This window comes from Takifugu rubripes, chromosome 20 (genome assembly GCF_901000725.2).
Source record: "Takifugu rubripes chromosome 20, fTakRub1.2, whole genome shotgun sequence".
NCBI classification, from domain to species: domain Eukaryota; kingdom Metazoa; phylum Chordata; class Actinopteri; order Tetraodontiformes; family Tetraodontidae; genus Takifugu; species Takifugu rubripes.
The window spans coordinates 2,512,962-2,528,829 of NC_042304.1; the positions used below are offsets into that span (position 1 = coordinate 2,512,962).

Below are 15,868 nucleotides of genomic sequence, written 5' to 3' on the forward strand. Positions count from 1 at the left end.
TTATAAAAATATAATTAACACAAACTGCTCACCTGTAAATGAGTTTGACATATGAGTAACCCTCCACCAGCACAAAGTTGCTCCAGTCCCTCAGCAAAGATGTGAGGGCTGAGTGGGAGATGCGACACTGGATGGTGCTGTACCTGCCATTGTTCCCGGCAATGTGCAGGTGTTTGGGGACGGGCCTAATCCAAGAAAATGATGGACTAGTCAACTATCAACGAGGATGCTACGAGTGATTTTATAATGATCGCTAATAAACATGTTGTCCTCACATGTCATGTTCAAGGATTATAGTGATACGATGCATGTGCAGCCATCTCTGCCAGAAATTGGCATCCATGGAGAGGATAGGTTTCCAGTAAGAAGCAAACTGGGACTGAGCTGAGTCTTTGGATCCATTGTGCTGTAATGAAAGAACCTGAGGAGAAGGAGATGGTCAGCTGAAGGAAGGTGAGGTATCCAAAACAATAGCAGCAATTAGAAACATAAAGGGCTTTGTCCTATTTTATCTACTAGTAGACAATTCTCACAGCTGCTTATGAGAATCTCCTGCATCTTTGAATGTACTTTTCTCATTCTTTCCTCAAACATCTTTTACATGTCGCTTCAATGATCTGTCAGTAAAGCTCTAAAATAGCCAAAATGAGGTTTTCCCATGTATTAAGAGTATTTGTCAATCACCGGAGATGTGTCTGTTTGGATAGGAAAGAGTCTAGACTGTTTAAAACCAGCATCAGTCAGTCTGACTGAATTGCTCTGCTGCCCTCATGATGCACTGTTATTAAGCTGAGCGTATCCACCAATACACAGATAGACTTTTCATTCATTTCTTCAGCAACCACACAGCTAAACACAACAGTTTTGTTGTTGACACACTGTTTTAAACTGAGCTTTTCCACGTGGTGAGCAGCAACAGTACCGGAGTTGTTGATCCAGGTGGGATGTAGAACAGAGGAACTCCATTTTTGGTACTCTCAGGAATCATGTAATTCTCTGGAAGTGAATTGAAGGACTGAAGGTGCACCAACATCTGGTCGGTTTGGTTGATACTGAAAGAGCAAACATGGAATTTTAGTCAATTCTCTCTTTAGTCAATTCTCTCTTCAATGAATCGTGAGGTTGTATTCAACACAGTGGAGGCATGAGAAGAGTCTCTGGTCCGGGACCTTTGCAGCGTGTTCCAGAAGCGTCTGATGACAGAGGTGCGGTACGGGCTGGTGATGGGTTTCCTCTGGGTGCAGCTGATGTCGTGCAGAATGTCATAGCTCCCCTCCATTGTGACCTCCACCCTGGTCGTCCTCTTTGTGGAGTCCAAAGGCCATGAAGCAGCTGCCAAGTACTCGATGTGCATGTTGTGTTTCCACAGCAACACCAGCTTCACCTCCAGCTGAGACCCACCTTCAATAAGAAGGAAAAAATTTGAAGCAACCTTTCTACAAGGAGAGACCTGTAATAACAGGCTACTAACCTAATCAATACCTCCACCTTCAACACAAGCCAAAGAAGCTGGGATACAAGCACTACCATCTTAAATCATCTAGAGACAGTGTTGCCACCCAAAAACTCATAAGCTTAAGATCTGCTAAACACATTTTAACGTCAATCCACTACACTTGAATGTACAGGGTATTTAGGGACTACATATCATCCTCATCAGCATGATAAGAACTATCTAGGGACTACCTTTAAAAACTGGTTTGAATTCTTAAACTTGTAATAGGGCTACTTGTCATAAGACAGTCAAGGCAGCCAACCACCGCAGGGTAACTGAGATATTTAACTTAATTTCCTATTAATCAGTTGCCAAAGAGAAACACTCGTGATTTTACAGATTCATTTGGAATTGCTGTACCTACAAATTGCTAAATTTCTGATGGAAAATGCAACTGATGTTTCCAGATGTTCTGGTCAGAAAGCTCTGGGACAGGAATGAGAACGTCTCACCTTTAGTTAGGCTGATGTCTCTAATGGTGTAGCCTTCTCTCAGGCGCACAGACACCACACTGATTAAATCAGCATGGACCTCCTTCTCAGTGTGTTTCTTCCTCCTCATGACCAGCGCCGGGTTCCCACTGGCTGAGACCAGGTGCTCATTAAATAGCTTATGTTGAGAAACTAAAAATAAGTCAAGGAGTTAACGCAGAATGATTATATTGCCATTATTCCCATCAACACAACAGTAAGCTCATATCTAATTTAAACTTCTCATTAAAAATGTCAATAAATCTCATTTTAATAACAGATAAGACTTATTTAACTCTTTAGCAAAACCAACACTTTTTGATTGAGTAATATAGCAGTAATGATAAACAGACGTACCACAGAAGTATTCAGAGTTCATGGACTCAGGGGTTTTGAGGAAGGAATAGGTGAGCAAAGCTCTGTGGTAGATGTTCATTTCTGGGCTGTTGAGGTCAACTTCAGGACAGCTGGGCAGGTAGGAACCAAAGGTAGCTAAAGAGATGAACTTCATCAGCTCTACATTAGGAATGTAGCCAAAGCTGCAGTCGTACGAGTACACGCCGCCAACCTGGAAAGACACGATTTGATGAAGAGACTCGTCTCTAATAACGATTCATTTTCACAATGACTGATTACTTTGTCCATAAGTAACAATGGCAAGCTGACAATTTTGCAAATATTTAGTTACCTGCACAAAGGAACAAGCAATGGTTCCACTCCGGAGCTGGTTGAGCAAAGTTTCACACATGGCCACATCAGGAACACTGGTCACACCATCTGTGATTATGATGATACCTGAAAGCCAGATAAGATGGTTGTGACAAAGTTACACTGTGATCTGCATCAGTTTGGGCCCCTGTGGTCAGAACTTCTGTAAATGTGAAAACTGAAGCAAGCGGAGGATGAAATGACTTTCCCAAGTGTCAAAATAAACACTGTTTATACCATTTTAATAATAATTCAAAATTAATAATTTGTGTATCAATTTTCTTTGTGCAATTTTATAGTAGAGGGGAAAGTAGCATCCAGGAAAAGAAGAACTCCAGGAGATCCGGGCCCTCAGATAACCACAGTGTCAGACCTTCACCAGCCTGTTTGCGTCATGGGTTAAAGGTTAGCTTTATTAATACCCAACAATCAGCAGCCACGGCAGGGGCAGCAGTCTAGGCAGAGATGACATAATCTCTGCACTGATCCGCCCGTCAGTCTCATCTTTCCCTCACTCATGAACAAGACCCTGAGATACTTGAACTCCTCCATCTGAGGTAGGACTTCTCCACCAACCTGGAGAGGACAAACCACCCTTTTCTTGGCAAGAACAATGGCCTCGAATTTGGACTTGCTAATTTTCATCCCAGCTGCTTTGACCTGGACAGCAACCCACCCCAGTACATGCTGGAGGTCCCGGTTTGATAAAGCCAACAGAACAACATCACCTGCAAAAAGCAAGGATGAAATCCTGTGGTTCCCAAACCAGACTCCCTCCAGCCCCTGGCTACGCCGAGAACTTCTGTCCATAAAGATTATGAACAGAACCGGTGACATAGGTCAGCCCTGCTGGAGTCCAACATGCACTGGAAACAGGTCTGACTGACTGCCAGCAATGTGAACCAAGCCCCTGCTCCGGTTGTACAGAGAGCGGACGGCCCTTAACAGAGGTCCTCAGACACCGTACTCTAGAAGCATTCCCCACAGACTACCCCGAGACACATGGTGCCTTTTCCAGATAAATAAAAACAAATGTGGACTGGTTAGGCAAACTCCCCTGAAACCTCAGGCGCCCTGCGGAGGGTATAGAGCTGGTCCAGTCTTCCACGGCCGGGACGAAAATCACATTGTTCCTCCTGAATCTGAGGTTCGACTATCGGCCGAATTCTCCTCTCCAGTACCCTGGAGTAGACCTTCCCAGGGAGGCTGAGAAATGTGATCCCCCTATAGTTGGAACACACCCTCCGGTCCCCCTTTTAAAAAGAGGTACCACCATCCCGGTCTGCCACCCCAGTGGCACTGTCTCCGACTCCCACATACGTTGCAGAGGTGTGTCATCCAGGAGAGCCCTACAACATCCAGAGACTTGAGGTGCTCAGGGTGAATGTCCTCCACACCTGACACCTTTCCACTGAGAAGCTTGGTCACTACCTGTGTGACTTCAGCTCGAGTGATGGCAGAGTCCACCTCAGAGACCCCATCCCCTGCTTCCTCAGTGGAAGGCGTGATGATGGGTTGAGGAGCTCCTCGAAATACTCCTTCAGCTTGACAGCATCCTTTACTTCCAGGGGCCACCACAGGGTTCGGGGCCTGCCGCCATGACTGGCCCCACAGACCTTGTGTCCAGTTAAAAGCTGCCGTGTTACCAAAGGAGGCAGAGAACAGGGTCCACTGTGACTCAATGTCCCCAGCCTCCCTTGGGAGGATTAAATCTCAAGAGCATTTTCAAAGCTTCTGGAGCTCAGTAGATCCAGATAACCCTCAGGATCTTCACAAAGCAGCTCTGAAAATGTTTGTACTGTTAGGGTCTACAAACCTCTGTGAATCAGCCTTTTCTGACATGAATGTAATGAAATCAAAGTTCAGAACAAGACTGACAGAGTTAAGTAACCCCATGAGGGGTAAATAAGGTGGCTGCAGTGCAAAACAATTGTTATGGTGACGCCAACTAACGTTACTGGGTACTAACTATGCTTTACTGTATTATAAAAATGTACGAGAGAAAAACAACAAAAAAACATTTATGTAAGATTAAAGGTAATGTGTCATGTTTTTGCCTCACATTAGCAGATATCTTGAGGGTGGGTGGGCTAAACCATTGCACCTCCATAAATATGATGACAAAACTTAAAGTTTCAGTTTTTCCATCACAACTTCCAAGTTGTCTATTAGGGTTTGAGAGTTTGTTGGTAATATTACTGTCGAGAAAACGTTCTCCAGCTGTACCAGCAACAATAAAAACTGTTGGAGCGCCAGACACAAGCACGTTATATCACCTATTAAACTGACCTGAACTGGAATTTGGAGGCAGCAGCTGAAGAGCAAGGATGCCCTGACGTACCATGCTGACGAGACCCATATCAGCTGACACCATGGAAACGGCGTGTTTCCTGTGAAGCTGCTCAGCCACTGTATTGCTTAGAGGGCCTGAGTTCTGGAGCAGCTCCACAGACTGAAACACAGGAGGGAAATACATCTACATAAATAAAGGTTCTAGGCTGCAACAACACCAGAATTTGATAAAACACTTATTAATGCATAAGAAATACATTACCTATGAATATAAACACATTAGAAATGCACGAGATACATGCAGACTCAAAAGCAGACCTGTTTATGATGTTGATGCAAAACTTGTGCGATGTTGTTTTCTAAAGTTCTGAGCTGCTGGTAGATGTGATGGAGGAAGTCGTCCAGGTCAATTTTGTCAAGCTGACAGCCTTGGACCAGAACCTGCAGGTGGAAATCAGGACTATGAGGCGCCGCTACACCTCCTGCTGCTCCATCCTTCCCATGCTTTATTAGTCTGGCCTATTATTAGAGTGCACATAGTTTCTTCAAGGTTCTGCTGGGGACCTTTGAATCCTTCCATCCACATGGATGTTATTTTGACATGCACCATCCACCAATTTACCACTAATACCCCCCCTGAAGGCTGTGGCCTCTTTGAGCGGTAGCACAATGGTTCAAAACCTCCAAACAACCTGAAGACAATGAGGATGAAACCAACGACCTTCTGAGCACTGGCCTTCAGTCACTACTTGGTGGATCTACATTCAAGCAGAACACATGACAGGGTCTCCCCCAGCCAAGGGTAGTAATGTGTGATGTTACGTGCTGCGGCTGCAGATCCATAGCTAAAGTTTCACACTCTGCGGTTTCTTTCACACAACCCATTAAAGGCGCGGCACCTGATAGGATGCAAGGCCAATAATTGAGGAATATGCCAGGATGGTGACGAAGATCTTTGGTCTGAACAGTTGGTCAGTTCCAGGTACTTGAAATGGTTGAGCAAGACCGGCCAGACATCTGGACAAAGCATGAAAGACCTCATCAAAGATCATCTCTCCTGTGCTGTCATCCTGCAGAAACACACACATCAAACAGCTTGTTTCATTCACACATCTTTTCAGATGGACGACTGAAAATGCCAAAACCAAAAACAAACAAGGAAATATATTAATACCCAATAATAATTGAATTAGTAAGTTTATTGAGTTGATATCTGCGTTAACAGTAGAAATATTCTATCTGATAGTGAGCTACGTATATGCTATAATGACTATCTGAGTTTCCAATAGTTTAAAATACACACACAGTGAAACTTGACATGTTCCCGGAGTTCCTTCTGGCCACAGTTTTGTCGTGTTCCATGTTAAGGACAAAAATGACCAGAGGCAACATCCACAATAGGGACATTTAATGTCTCGCTGCCACAATATGCAGAGAGTCCAATGAGGTTTTACGCAATTAAAGCTCTAAAATGTCCTTAAAGTACTATTTTACTTTTCCTCTGTCTGCAGTGTTATAATAATATTAAGGTTGTCTTACCACAATGCCAGTGGAGGGGCTGAGATCCATCTCAATGATGAAACGGTACCTCCGGGCCAAGAAGGTAGCTCGAGTGGATGGTACCAGCATGTGGGGATACACGGTGGGAGGGAAATCTTCACGCCATCCTTTCGGTAAGATGCTCAGAAGGTCCAACTCATTCTTAGAGTTCAGCTAGAAATAGTGACAATAGTGTCAATACGTTGACTTCATCTCAATGTGAATCATGGATTTTCAAATTAAATTATTTGCAGCAGCTTTGGTTTGTTTGCATCATACAGGCATGTCCGTCTAGATTGTGATTCTATTGTTCTTATTGCACCATGTGTACTTTGTTACTTTGCTTCTGCACCTTCTCTGCTGCAAGAGAAAATCTACCAAATGCAGAATAAACAGCCTAATCTTATCTCAATGTAAAGACACTGTAGGGTAAATACACCACATTTTTAAACCCTTCCAAGCAGTCAGAATTCTGCTTGTCCACACCTTTGATCACCACTCTAAGAGAGGGAGACAGTAACTCTTACGCACTAGTTCAGTCTTTGAGGCTGGCCAGATGACTTGGTTAAGTTTCCCCAGGAACCATGCCAGACGAACGTTCCTGGAGATTCGATATTCCTCCTTCATGAGCAGGTAGATGTGGTCAGCCTCCTCCACCTCAGGAAAAACAGTCTGAATATTAGCTGAGCATGTGGACGAGGGTCAGACCTTTGCATCATATGAACGTTGTTTTTCATCTGAGATTTAAGGGCAAAAGTTCAGGAATGCTTGTGCACAGTTGGAGAATTAAATAACTGAGTTAACTGGTCATGTGGAAATTAGGTAGCTGTGTTTGAATAATTGCAGAAGCTGCGCTTAACAGGCCAAGAACTCCTGAAAACCTCCAAACTTCTGTCTAGTTGTTCCCACTCGTGTTGACATTAGTTGTTGTTGTTAGCCGCTGTGCTAATGCCAAGCTAACAAGTTTGTTCTGTCCACAGATCTTCTTTTCACTCTTTAGCGTTCACCTTTCAACTGACTTTTATCGGCTTCTGTCCGATGGCACCGGGAGCAAAAGTGAAAATGTGGAGAGTTATGGAAAGAAGAAGCAGGCGTGTTTGTCGATCATAACAAGGTTTACCTCGGTGTCGTGTCGCTCTGCCATCCCTGTTGTTGCATAGAAGCTGGAGACGAAGACAACCTTCACACTTCTAAAGTTCACTTGGTCTTGTCAGGAATTAGTGGCGTCTTCTAATACTTGTTTGTCATCATGTGTCTCTGCTAATGATCAGGTGTTGGGAGGCAGTGTCCACTTCAATAGGAGGACCAAAAATGTCAGTTTCCGGTTAAACCCTACAAAATAAAACCCGTTCTCCAAAAGGTCGTTTGACAACAATGTAATCCTGTAAGTTCCTGACGAGCATTAAATGATCCTTCCATATAACGATCGTGAGTTTTTAGTTTATGTATTTAAATAGTTGTCTTTTTAGAGATTTTTTTTGTTGGTGGAACCCAGAAAATATTTTGTTGGTTATTCAGAAAATATTGTAGAATCGAATTTCTTTTAATATGCGTTTATTTATTTTTACATTACTAAATGCCATTTGCTTCAAATTGTGAGCCCTTTTGCTGTAGTAATATTGGCAGAAATTTGGGCTCGAGACACTTAATTCCAAAATATTTTTTCCAAACCAATTGTCCAGTTTTCTTTACGAGAGGCAAAATAAAATGCAAAATATTGGAATTTAAAGAAAAAAGCTAATATAATTCAAAAGAAAAATATTTTCCAGTCTCTGAACTAAATCTTGGGGTTTGCGGATGAAGTGCAGCTATGGAAATGTGAGCGATTGTTGCCTGATCCCTGTCGCTCGCTTTTGACGTCATATCGATGCGTCAACGAGTCATCGCATGTCGTACATGCTGTCCGCAGAAGCTAGTGGATTTTAAACTTCTTTTTTTTTAACTTTAAGTCTTCAGTTATGGAGAAAGGGAATCCGGTGTCCCTCAGAAAGAAACCTGAGGTGATGAACAATAGTGACGGTGGCAATTACGTGAGAAACTTCGAGAAATGGAAGAAGAAATACAACAGGAAGAAAGTACAAGTGAAGCGAGAACGAGCGCAGCATAAGAAGAAGCCCGAGTGGCAGGTCGAACGCGAGTATATCGCCAGACTTGTCAGTAGATACGGCGATATAAACTCAAAGGAGGCGCTCAAGTTCTCCGATTTCCCTATTTCAAAGAAAACCCTGTTAGGTCTTCAGGGGGCTCAGTACAGGCAGCCCACCGAGATCCAGAGACAGACTCTCGGCTTTGCTTTGCTCGGGAAAGACGTTCTGGGCGCCGCTAAAACGGGATCTGGGAAGACTTTGGCGTTTTTAATACCTGTCCTGGAATGTCTCTACCGTCAGCAGTGGACCTCTGTGGATGGCCTCGGAGCTCTCATCATTTCTCCCACCAGAGAACTGGCCTATCAGACCTTTGAGGTTCTCCGCAAGGTTGGCAAGAACCACGAATTCTCTGCGGGGCTAGTGATCGGAGGTAAGGACCTCAAGGTCGAGTCAGAACAGATCCAACACACCAACATCATCATCTGCACCCCCGGACGGCTGCTTCAGCACATGGACCAGACAGCCTCCTTCCACGCCGCAAACCTCCACATGTTGGTCCTGGATGAGGCCGACCGCATCCTGGACATGGGCTTCGCAGAAACGCTCAATGCTATCGTGGAGAACCTTCCTAAGACTCGGCAGACGCTGCTGTTCTCTGCCACACAGACCAAATCTGTGAAAGACTTGGCCCGGCTCAGTCTCAAAGAGCCGGAGTACGTGTGGGCCCACGAGAAGGCCAAGTTCAGCACACCTGCCACTCTGGAGCAGAGTTATGTGGTGTGTGAGCTTCATCAGAAGGTCAACATGCTCTACTCCTTCATTAGAAATCACCTCAAGAAAAAGATCATTGTCTTTTTTGCCTGCTGCAAGGAGGTTCAGTACCTTTTCCGGGTCCTCTGCCGCCTCAGACCCGGCACCCCCGTCCTGGCTTTGCATGGAAAACAGCAGCAGATGAAGAGAGTGGAGGTCTACAACGACTTCCTCAGGAAAAACACCGCCGTGCTCCTCGCCACCGACATCGCCGCCAGGGGCCTCGACTTTCCCGCCGTCAACTGGGTGCTGCAGTTCGACTGTCCGGAGGATGCAGACACTTACATCCACCGGGTCGGCCGCACAGCCAGGTACAAGGAGGGCGGGGAGGCCCTGCTGCTGCTGCTGCCCTCAGAAGAGAAGGGGATGCTCAGACAGCTGCTGGACAAGAAGGTCCCCATCCAGAAGATCCAGGTGATGCTTCGCACAATCCCAGCAGGCAGGCAGGCAGGCAGAAGATCATAAGAACGAAGATGGTTTCCTCGATGATATAAAGGACAAATCTTTTTCTGTAATTGAAAAACATCCTAGAGAATTCACTGTTTTTCATGAAAACTGAATGCTGACAACAAATGTTTTGTTGCTGGATAGGTTAAAAAACGGAAGCTTGAGCATAACTAAACCAAGATTAATTTGTGTGCATCACAAACAAACCCCAACAAGCCTTTGAGGCAGTTTTAACCGGTTATTCTGATGCTCAGCTCCTCAGATATGGTCAGGGCCACTGACGCCTCCCTGACTGGATTCTTGTTCTGTGTGTCTTGCAGGTGAATACAGAGAAGCTACAGAACGTCCAGCAGAAACTGGAGGGGTTTCTTGCCCAGGAGAAGGAGCAGAAGGAGCGAGCCCAGAGGTGTTTTATATCCTACCTGCGCTCCATTTACCTGATGAAGAACAAAGAGGTGTTCGATGTCTGTCAGCTTCAGATTGAAGAGTACGCACACTCCTTGGGCCTTGCTGTGGCCCCCAGGGTGCGCTTCTTAAACAAAGCTCTGCTTCAGAAAGCAGAGAGAACGGAGCAAACAGTGGAGGAGGAGGAGTCTGACGAAGAGGAAGAGCTGAAGAGTTTTAAGGTCCAGCTGAAAGGACCTGAGAATGAAAGCTCAGACTCTGAGAGTGTAAGTGATGATGAGGCAGGTGGTGATGAAGAACAAGTGACTCGCTCTAAAGGACAACTGCAGGGTGCAGATTATGAAGATGATCTCGGAGATGCAGACCTGTTCACCGTCAAAAGAAAAGATGTCTTCAACCTGGCAGGAACCCAGGAGAGTCTGGAGGAAGCGGGCGGAGAGAGCTCCAAAAAGAAGCCCAGCAAAGAGACCAAATACAAAGAAGCCAAAAAAGTTCTCAAGAAAAACTTCCAAGTCAATAAAAAAGTTATTTTCAATGAGGACGATAAGGCGGTGCAGCTGTGGCCACCAGTCCAGCGGGCAGTGACAGAAGATGACGAAGAGGATGAGATTTCTGGTATCAACGTGGAGAAGGCCAGAGAGCGGCTGAAGCGTGAGGACCAGGAGTTTGACAAGCTGGAGTACAGCCGCAAGGTGAAAGCCAAACACAGGGAGCGGAAGATGAAGGCAAAGGCTGCCAGCAGGGAAGCCAAGAAGAAGAGGCAGGACTCTGGTGAGGACGAGGAGGATGAGGTCATGGCATACCTGGCCCGTGAGAGCGAGGAGGAGTTCGATCCAAGCACTCTGCCAGATCCTGACAAACTCCACTCAGAGGAGGAAGAGGTGGAGGAGGAAGGGTTCACTAAAAGACAGCGAAGCAGCGGCAGCAGTGATGAAGAAGAGGAGCAGAACGTGGCCACGTTTAAGACGAAGAAAAGGAGGCTGCAGAAGGGTGAAGAAGAGGAACAGCACGCGGCCTTGGACACTGGTCTGTCCTTGGCTGAAGATGAGGAGTTAGTCCTGCACCTGCTGAGAGGAAGCAGGTAGAGAAAAACGTGATGCTGATGTTGGTCAGGTTTCCATGGTTACGGATTACATCTGTGCTGGTTTTCAACTGCGCCAGTGATTAATTATTAAAATGAACTTCTTTCAACTGCTTCACTTCTTTCTTTCTTCTGATGAAGCAGCAAACCTGATGAGAAGCTTCCAACAGGCTTCCGTCTCATCGGGATGGTTCCTGCAATAATGTGCTCACAGTTATGGTAAAGACGCTGGTACTTTGTGTCATAAAATTTCAATCTGCAAACAAAAACCCGACAACTTGATGATTCCACTGGAAAGTCAGATATTTCAGTGCCAGGTAACTGTTGTGGGATAAAATGGCACCTTTACCAGGTTTGACGGCTCCGTATGTTTAGTCACAGCTCTGTTCTCCATTAATGCTGCTGTAGTAGGAGACGTGCCAGGACACGAGGACAGTTATGGTGCGACTGTCTTTTATTGATGGGGTCCGTCTGTGTGGTATGTGTTTTGTGGAAATCACAAGAGTAAATAAATATATATATAATGACCTTGTGGTTATGGATCTGTAATATTTGTTACAGCCGTGTTATGGGAGTCTACCTCTGATGCATACAATGGCGCCCCTTAGTGGCCAAATAATAAACTCCATGACGACCAACGCTAAAGCAGCAGGGCCCCTGCTAGTAAGACTGCAGCACCATTGAAATCCCAAAACTCAGTCTTATAAAATAAAAATGTTGTGTAATTTTAATATTATAAACTGCTTGTGTTACACTCTCAGTAGTTAACTAACTCAGGACACTTGCAGAGGTTCCCTGGACCTTTTTAATGTCCCAGTCTGGTTCAGTAGGCTACACCATCAGGGAGGAGACGACTCCACCAGAACACCATCGCTGATGCCCTGCACAAGGAGGGTCAGAGAGCAAAGGTTCCTGCTGAAGCAGCTGCTGTTCTCAGGCTGCTGCATCCAAGCACATCCATGGAAACATGAATGGAAGACGAATCTGGACACAGATGGATCCAGGACAGGAACACAACCGTCTTAGTCCTAGTGTTAACCAGTCATGGGTGTTTGGTCCTTGTGTGGTATAACCAACAGGGGAGGGAGAACTGGGGGCATGTCTGCAGCAGGGTAAGGGGTTCTTCTGGGCCTCTATTATTCACAGGGGTGATTCTAGTGTCCCTGGGGGCCCCTTCTGCCGGTGTTCCTCGCCACTTTAAAAATCTGACCCCGACAGTTATTACTATAATAGTGTTCACTTCTATCTTTCCTTTATAACAACTTAATAGTTTCTCTCACCAATTGGGAAAAGTCACCCTCAATTGTCCCATAGATTGACTGAGGTCCTCACCCGTCCTCTTGTGTTCTGAAGTTGGCTTCAGGTCTCTGTGACCAGTTCTGATTTCCTTTATATAGAAAAGTTTAAAAGTCTTGAGTTAGCATCCAAGCAGAGGATGCTAACTAAAGACAAACTGGCTGGTGCTGCACATGCTCACAGCCACCCACCGACCTCCAATTTAGCAGTTCTCAGGCTGCTGGAAGGACGAGATGATAAATTAGCAGCGAGTATGTTCCTGTCAAATGTTAATTCACAGATTGCTAATCAGGATCGGGTCGCTAACTGGAGTGATACAAATGGCGCAATTTTGTAGGTCCAATGATGGGATCAATAAAGTGCATCAGACTTCAACAAAAGGAAAGACTCAAATCAGGACCCCCCCCCCCCGCCTCTCAAAACAATCGGGGTCAGTGAGCTTTCAGGTCAGTGAGCTTGCAGCGCTCCCGCCTCCAGCACCTGTGCTGCGTGCACACCCACCTCACACCTGTTCACTACTCTGGCGCCTCTGGAGTGAAGCTGCTATGACAGCAAACTCAAGTTTGAGTGGCAGAGTCAGAGCTTCAACCTCCATCTGTGGTCATTGTTCTCCTCCTGCTTTGTTTCTCACCATCCCTGACAGAAACGCCTTACGGGCTGTTGGGAAGTTGTCACCTACTAACTATTTCTGGTTTTGCTGGACATTTCCAGGTTCTAATCCAGCTGAAACCTTTATCATGTAAGTATTGAAGGTATGGCTACGATGTCACCAGCTTGTGCATCTCTGCTGTCTGCTATGAGGCCTCTGCTAGAGCGTTGCTGTGTTGCTGCACTTTCATTCTTCATGCATGAGGCTGTGGTGCAACGGAATGTGGAAGATTCACAGGTGCGAGTGCTCTCCTTGAAAATGCTGACAATTTGCTGGTTGCTTCCCCCTCTAAGGAGGGGCGTCATGTGGACTCTGTGTCGTTGGTCATTGTGGATGTTCAGGTTTTTGTGGTGAACCTGCAGTATTGCGGCCCAGAGATCACATATTTGGGTCTTGTTTTATGAGAGTCAACAGTTTTTATCCTCTGAGAGACTCCAGCTGTTGTGGGACACGTCACCACCCCAGGGCTGAGAAAGGTATGCTTTCTTTTAAGGCAGGCCTACTTTTTGTCGTCAATGGATCTGTGACTGTTGGATGGATTCTGTTTTGAGAGCAGCTGTGCTGCAGGAGGCTCCTCCCACAGTGTGATGGACAGATGAAATGCACAAGACCTCTGTGGATTTAGCGACTGCTTTAATCTCAGCACCAGCTTTTGGCCTGCCAGACTACAACCTGCCGGACTACAACTGGCCGGACTACAACCAGCCGGACTAAAACCAACCGGACTACAACCAGCCGGACTACAACCAGCCGGACTACAACCGGCCAGACTACAACCAGCCGGACTACAACCGGCCGGACTACAACGGCCGGACTACAACCTGCCAGACTACAACATGCTGGACTACAACCAGCCGGACTACAACCGGCCGGACTACAACCGGCCAGACTACAACCAGCCGGACTACAACCGGCCGGACTATAACCAGCCGGACTACAACCAACCGGACTACAACCGGCCGGACTAAAACCAGCCGGACTACAACCAGCCGGACTACAACCTGCCGGACTACAACCAGCCGGACTAAAACCAGCTGGACTACAACCTGCAGGACTAAAACCAGTCGGACTAAAACCAGCCGGACTACAACCTGCCTTCCCATCTGTATGTGAGTGAGAGAGAGAAGGTTTTGCTTCTGGCCTGTTGGTGCAGAAACATGGGTCACAGCATTGTGCACTAGCGTACTTCTCATCAAAGCTCTCCCCTGAAGTTCTTGGCCTGCCTAGTTGTTTGAGATCTGTAGCAGCTGTTTCTGCTATGATTGAGAAATCAGTTGCTATTGTACTGGCTCATGATTGCATGTTGGCAACATGTTGGACATGTTGGCTGCTCAAAGGTCACGATATGAGGCGCTAATTTTCTCCAGTCTTGAAAGGTCTCCAGCTTTGAATACAGCCACCTTTCTCTTCCTTCTTGATTTGGAGAAAGGTCACAACTGTGAAGAGGTCATTGACAGTGGTACATCACCCAGATCTGATCTCATGTAGACGCCATGTCAAAATCACTGATGGCTCCTGTAGCCATCATCAGACCCTCTGATAGCTGGATGTGAAGCGCTTACGATCCTAAAGATGTGAACGGTACACCAACTTTATCTGGGAAACTAGTAATCCCATTGATTATTTCACATCCAATTTCTGGCACTGGATCTGTGGTCATTTACAGCTCCACAGTTACAGGCCAACCCTGACAGATAAAGTAGGGTTACTCAATGGGAAATATCAGTCGCTAACGTCACTGAACGAAGGACAATCTGAACAACTACACCCTCAAAGTCTGTAAACATGAACTGATGTAGGATCACTCACAGGAAGGTAACCTAGCACACTGCTGGCTGTGTCAAAATGGTCCAAACTCCAGGTATTGTAAAAGCTGAGCTCTCGTCTGGAGGAAGCTACTCCCTGGAGTACCCCATGGACATGCTGGACTAGCTAAGGTATCCAGAGGTGGTGGGTGCTGCAGTGGATGAAGTAAAGGAACACTATTTGGCTGTGGAGAGTAACATGTGTCCCTGATTCTGTGTGCTCATTTTGGCCCAAACTAACTGTGAAGCAAAAATGACTCCTCTTTAACAACAATTCTGACACCAGTTTAGAGGCTCACGGTAAATTGTCCTTGACTGACCTTTACTCTCATCTACTGTCCTGGAGAAGCTTCAAATCTATCGGTGACCAAATCTTGTTTTAAATTCTTCATAGCCAAAGCAGTGCTAAAAGGACAAGTTAGCGAATTCTGTTGTATCCAAGGTTAGCATTCTCTGTTTGGGATAGCTAAAGACAGACAGACTGGCTGCTGCCCTACATGGCCAGCCAGTTATCTACCACCTATCTTACACCTTGTACCTCTCAGTACAAATATCTCATCAGAATGGTTCTTGGTGCTTCTCCTGATACCAGACAGGTCAGCGGAGTCTCCTGTGTTTCTGTTCTAGATTTCCTGTGAGCACCCACCCTAACCCAATCACAGCCCAACACCACCTCTGTGTTGACCTGCTAGTGGTGTGTCCATGGCTCGTATCCAAAAGGGTTGTAAGTTCACAGATGAATATTCAGACTTGTTCTTCTGCCTTGTCAACAGAGCAGACACTG

At 45.9% G+C, this 15,868-nt stretch overlaps 2 protein-coding genes and 1 long non-coding RNA gene across 7 annotated transcripts in view; 2 read left to right on the forward strand and 1 right to left on the reverse strand.

Annotated features, from left to right (window-relative positions):
• szt2 (SZT2 subunit of KICSTOR complex) overlaps positions 1–7,907 on the reverse strand; it is a 46,368-nt gene extending 38,461 nt beyond the window's left edge. For 3 of the 5 annotated variants that reach the window (XM_029828930.1, XM_029828931.1, XM_029828928.1), the window contains exons 1-13: positions 7,625–7,906; positions 7,036–7,161; positions 6,505–6,678; positions 5,865–6,035; positions 5,284–5,406; positions 4,963–5,125; positions 2,654–2,760; positions 2,323–2,533; positions 1,948–2,118; positions 1,170–1,401; positions 923–1,052; positions 276–421; positions 33–185 (exon numbers count right to left, since the gene is read on the reverse strand). In XM_029828930.1, coding sequence (XP_029684790.1) covers positions 33–185; positions 276–421; positions 923–1,052; positions 1,170–1,401; positions 1,948–2,118; positions 2,323–2,533; positions 2,654–2,760; positions 4,963–5,125; positions 5,284–5,406; positions 5,865–6,035; positions 6,505–6,678; positions 7,036–7,161; positions 7,625–7,648 — 1,931 coding nt within the window. In that variant the 5' untranslated portion in view covers positions 7,649–7,906. Of the gene's footprint in view, positions 1–32; positions 186–275; positions 422–922; positions 1,053–1,169; positions 1,402–1,947; positions 2,119–2,322; positions 2,534–2,653; positions 2,761–4,962; positions 5,126–5,283; positions 5,407–5,864; positions 6,036–6,504; positions 6,679–7,035; positions 7,162–7,624 lie in introns of all 5 variants that reach the window. The other 2 variants (XM_029828929.1, XM_029828932.1) reach the window with 1 other exon arrangement.
• Positions 6,070–7,686, forward strand: LOC115247356 (uncharacterized). The gene is made up of 3 exons (XR_003886429.1): positions 6,070–6,157; positions 6,477–6,638; positions 7,485–7,686. It is a non-coding gene; the product is annotated as an uncharacterized lncRNA (long non-coding RNA).
• Positions 7,908–8,349: 442 nt separating the features above from the next.
• On the forward strand, positions 8,350–11,597 carry ddx10 (DEAD (Asp-Glu-Ala-Asp) box polypeptide 10). Its single transcript, XM_011614438.2, has 2 exons — positions 8,350–9,815; positions 10,169–11,597. Exons 1-2 carry the CDS (start codon positions 8,463–8,465, stop codon positions 11,336–11,338), a joined length of 2,523 nt encoding a protein of 840 aa, XP_011612740.2. The 5' UTR covers positions 8,350–8,462; the 3' UTR covers positions 11,339–11,597.
• The last annotated feature ends 4,271 nt before the right edge of the window (positions 11,598–15,868 follow it).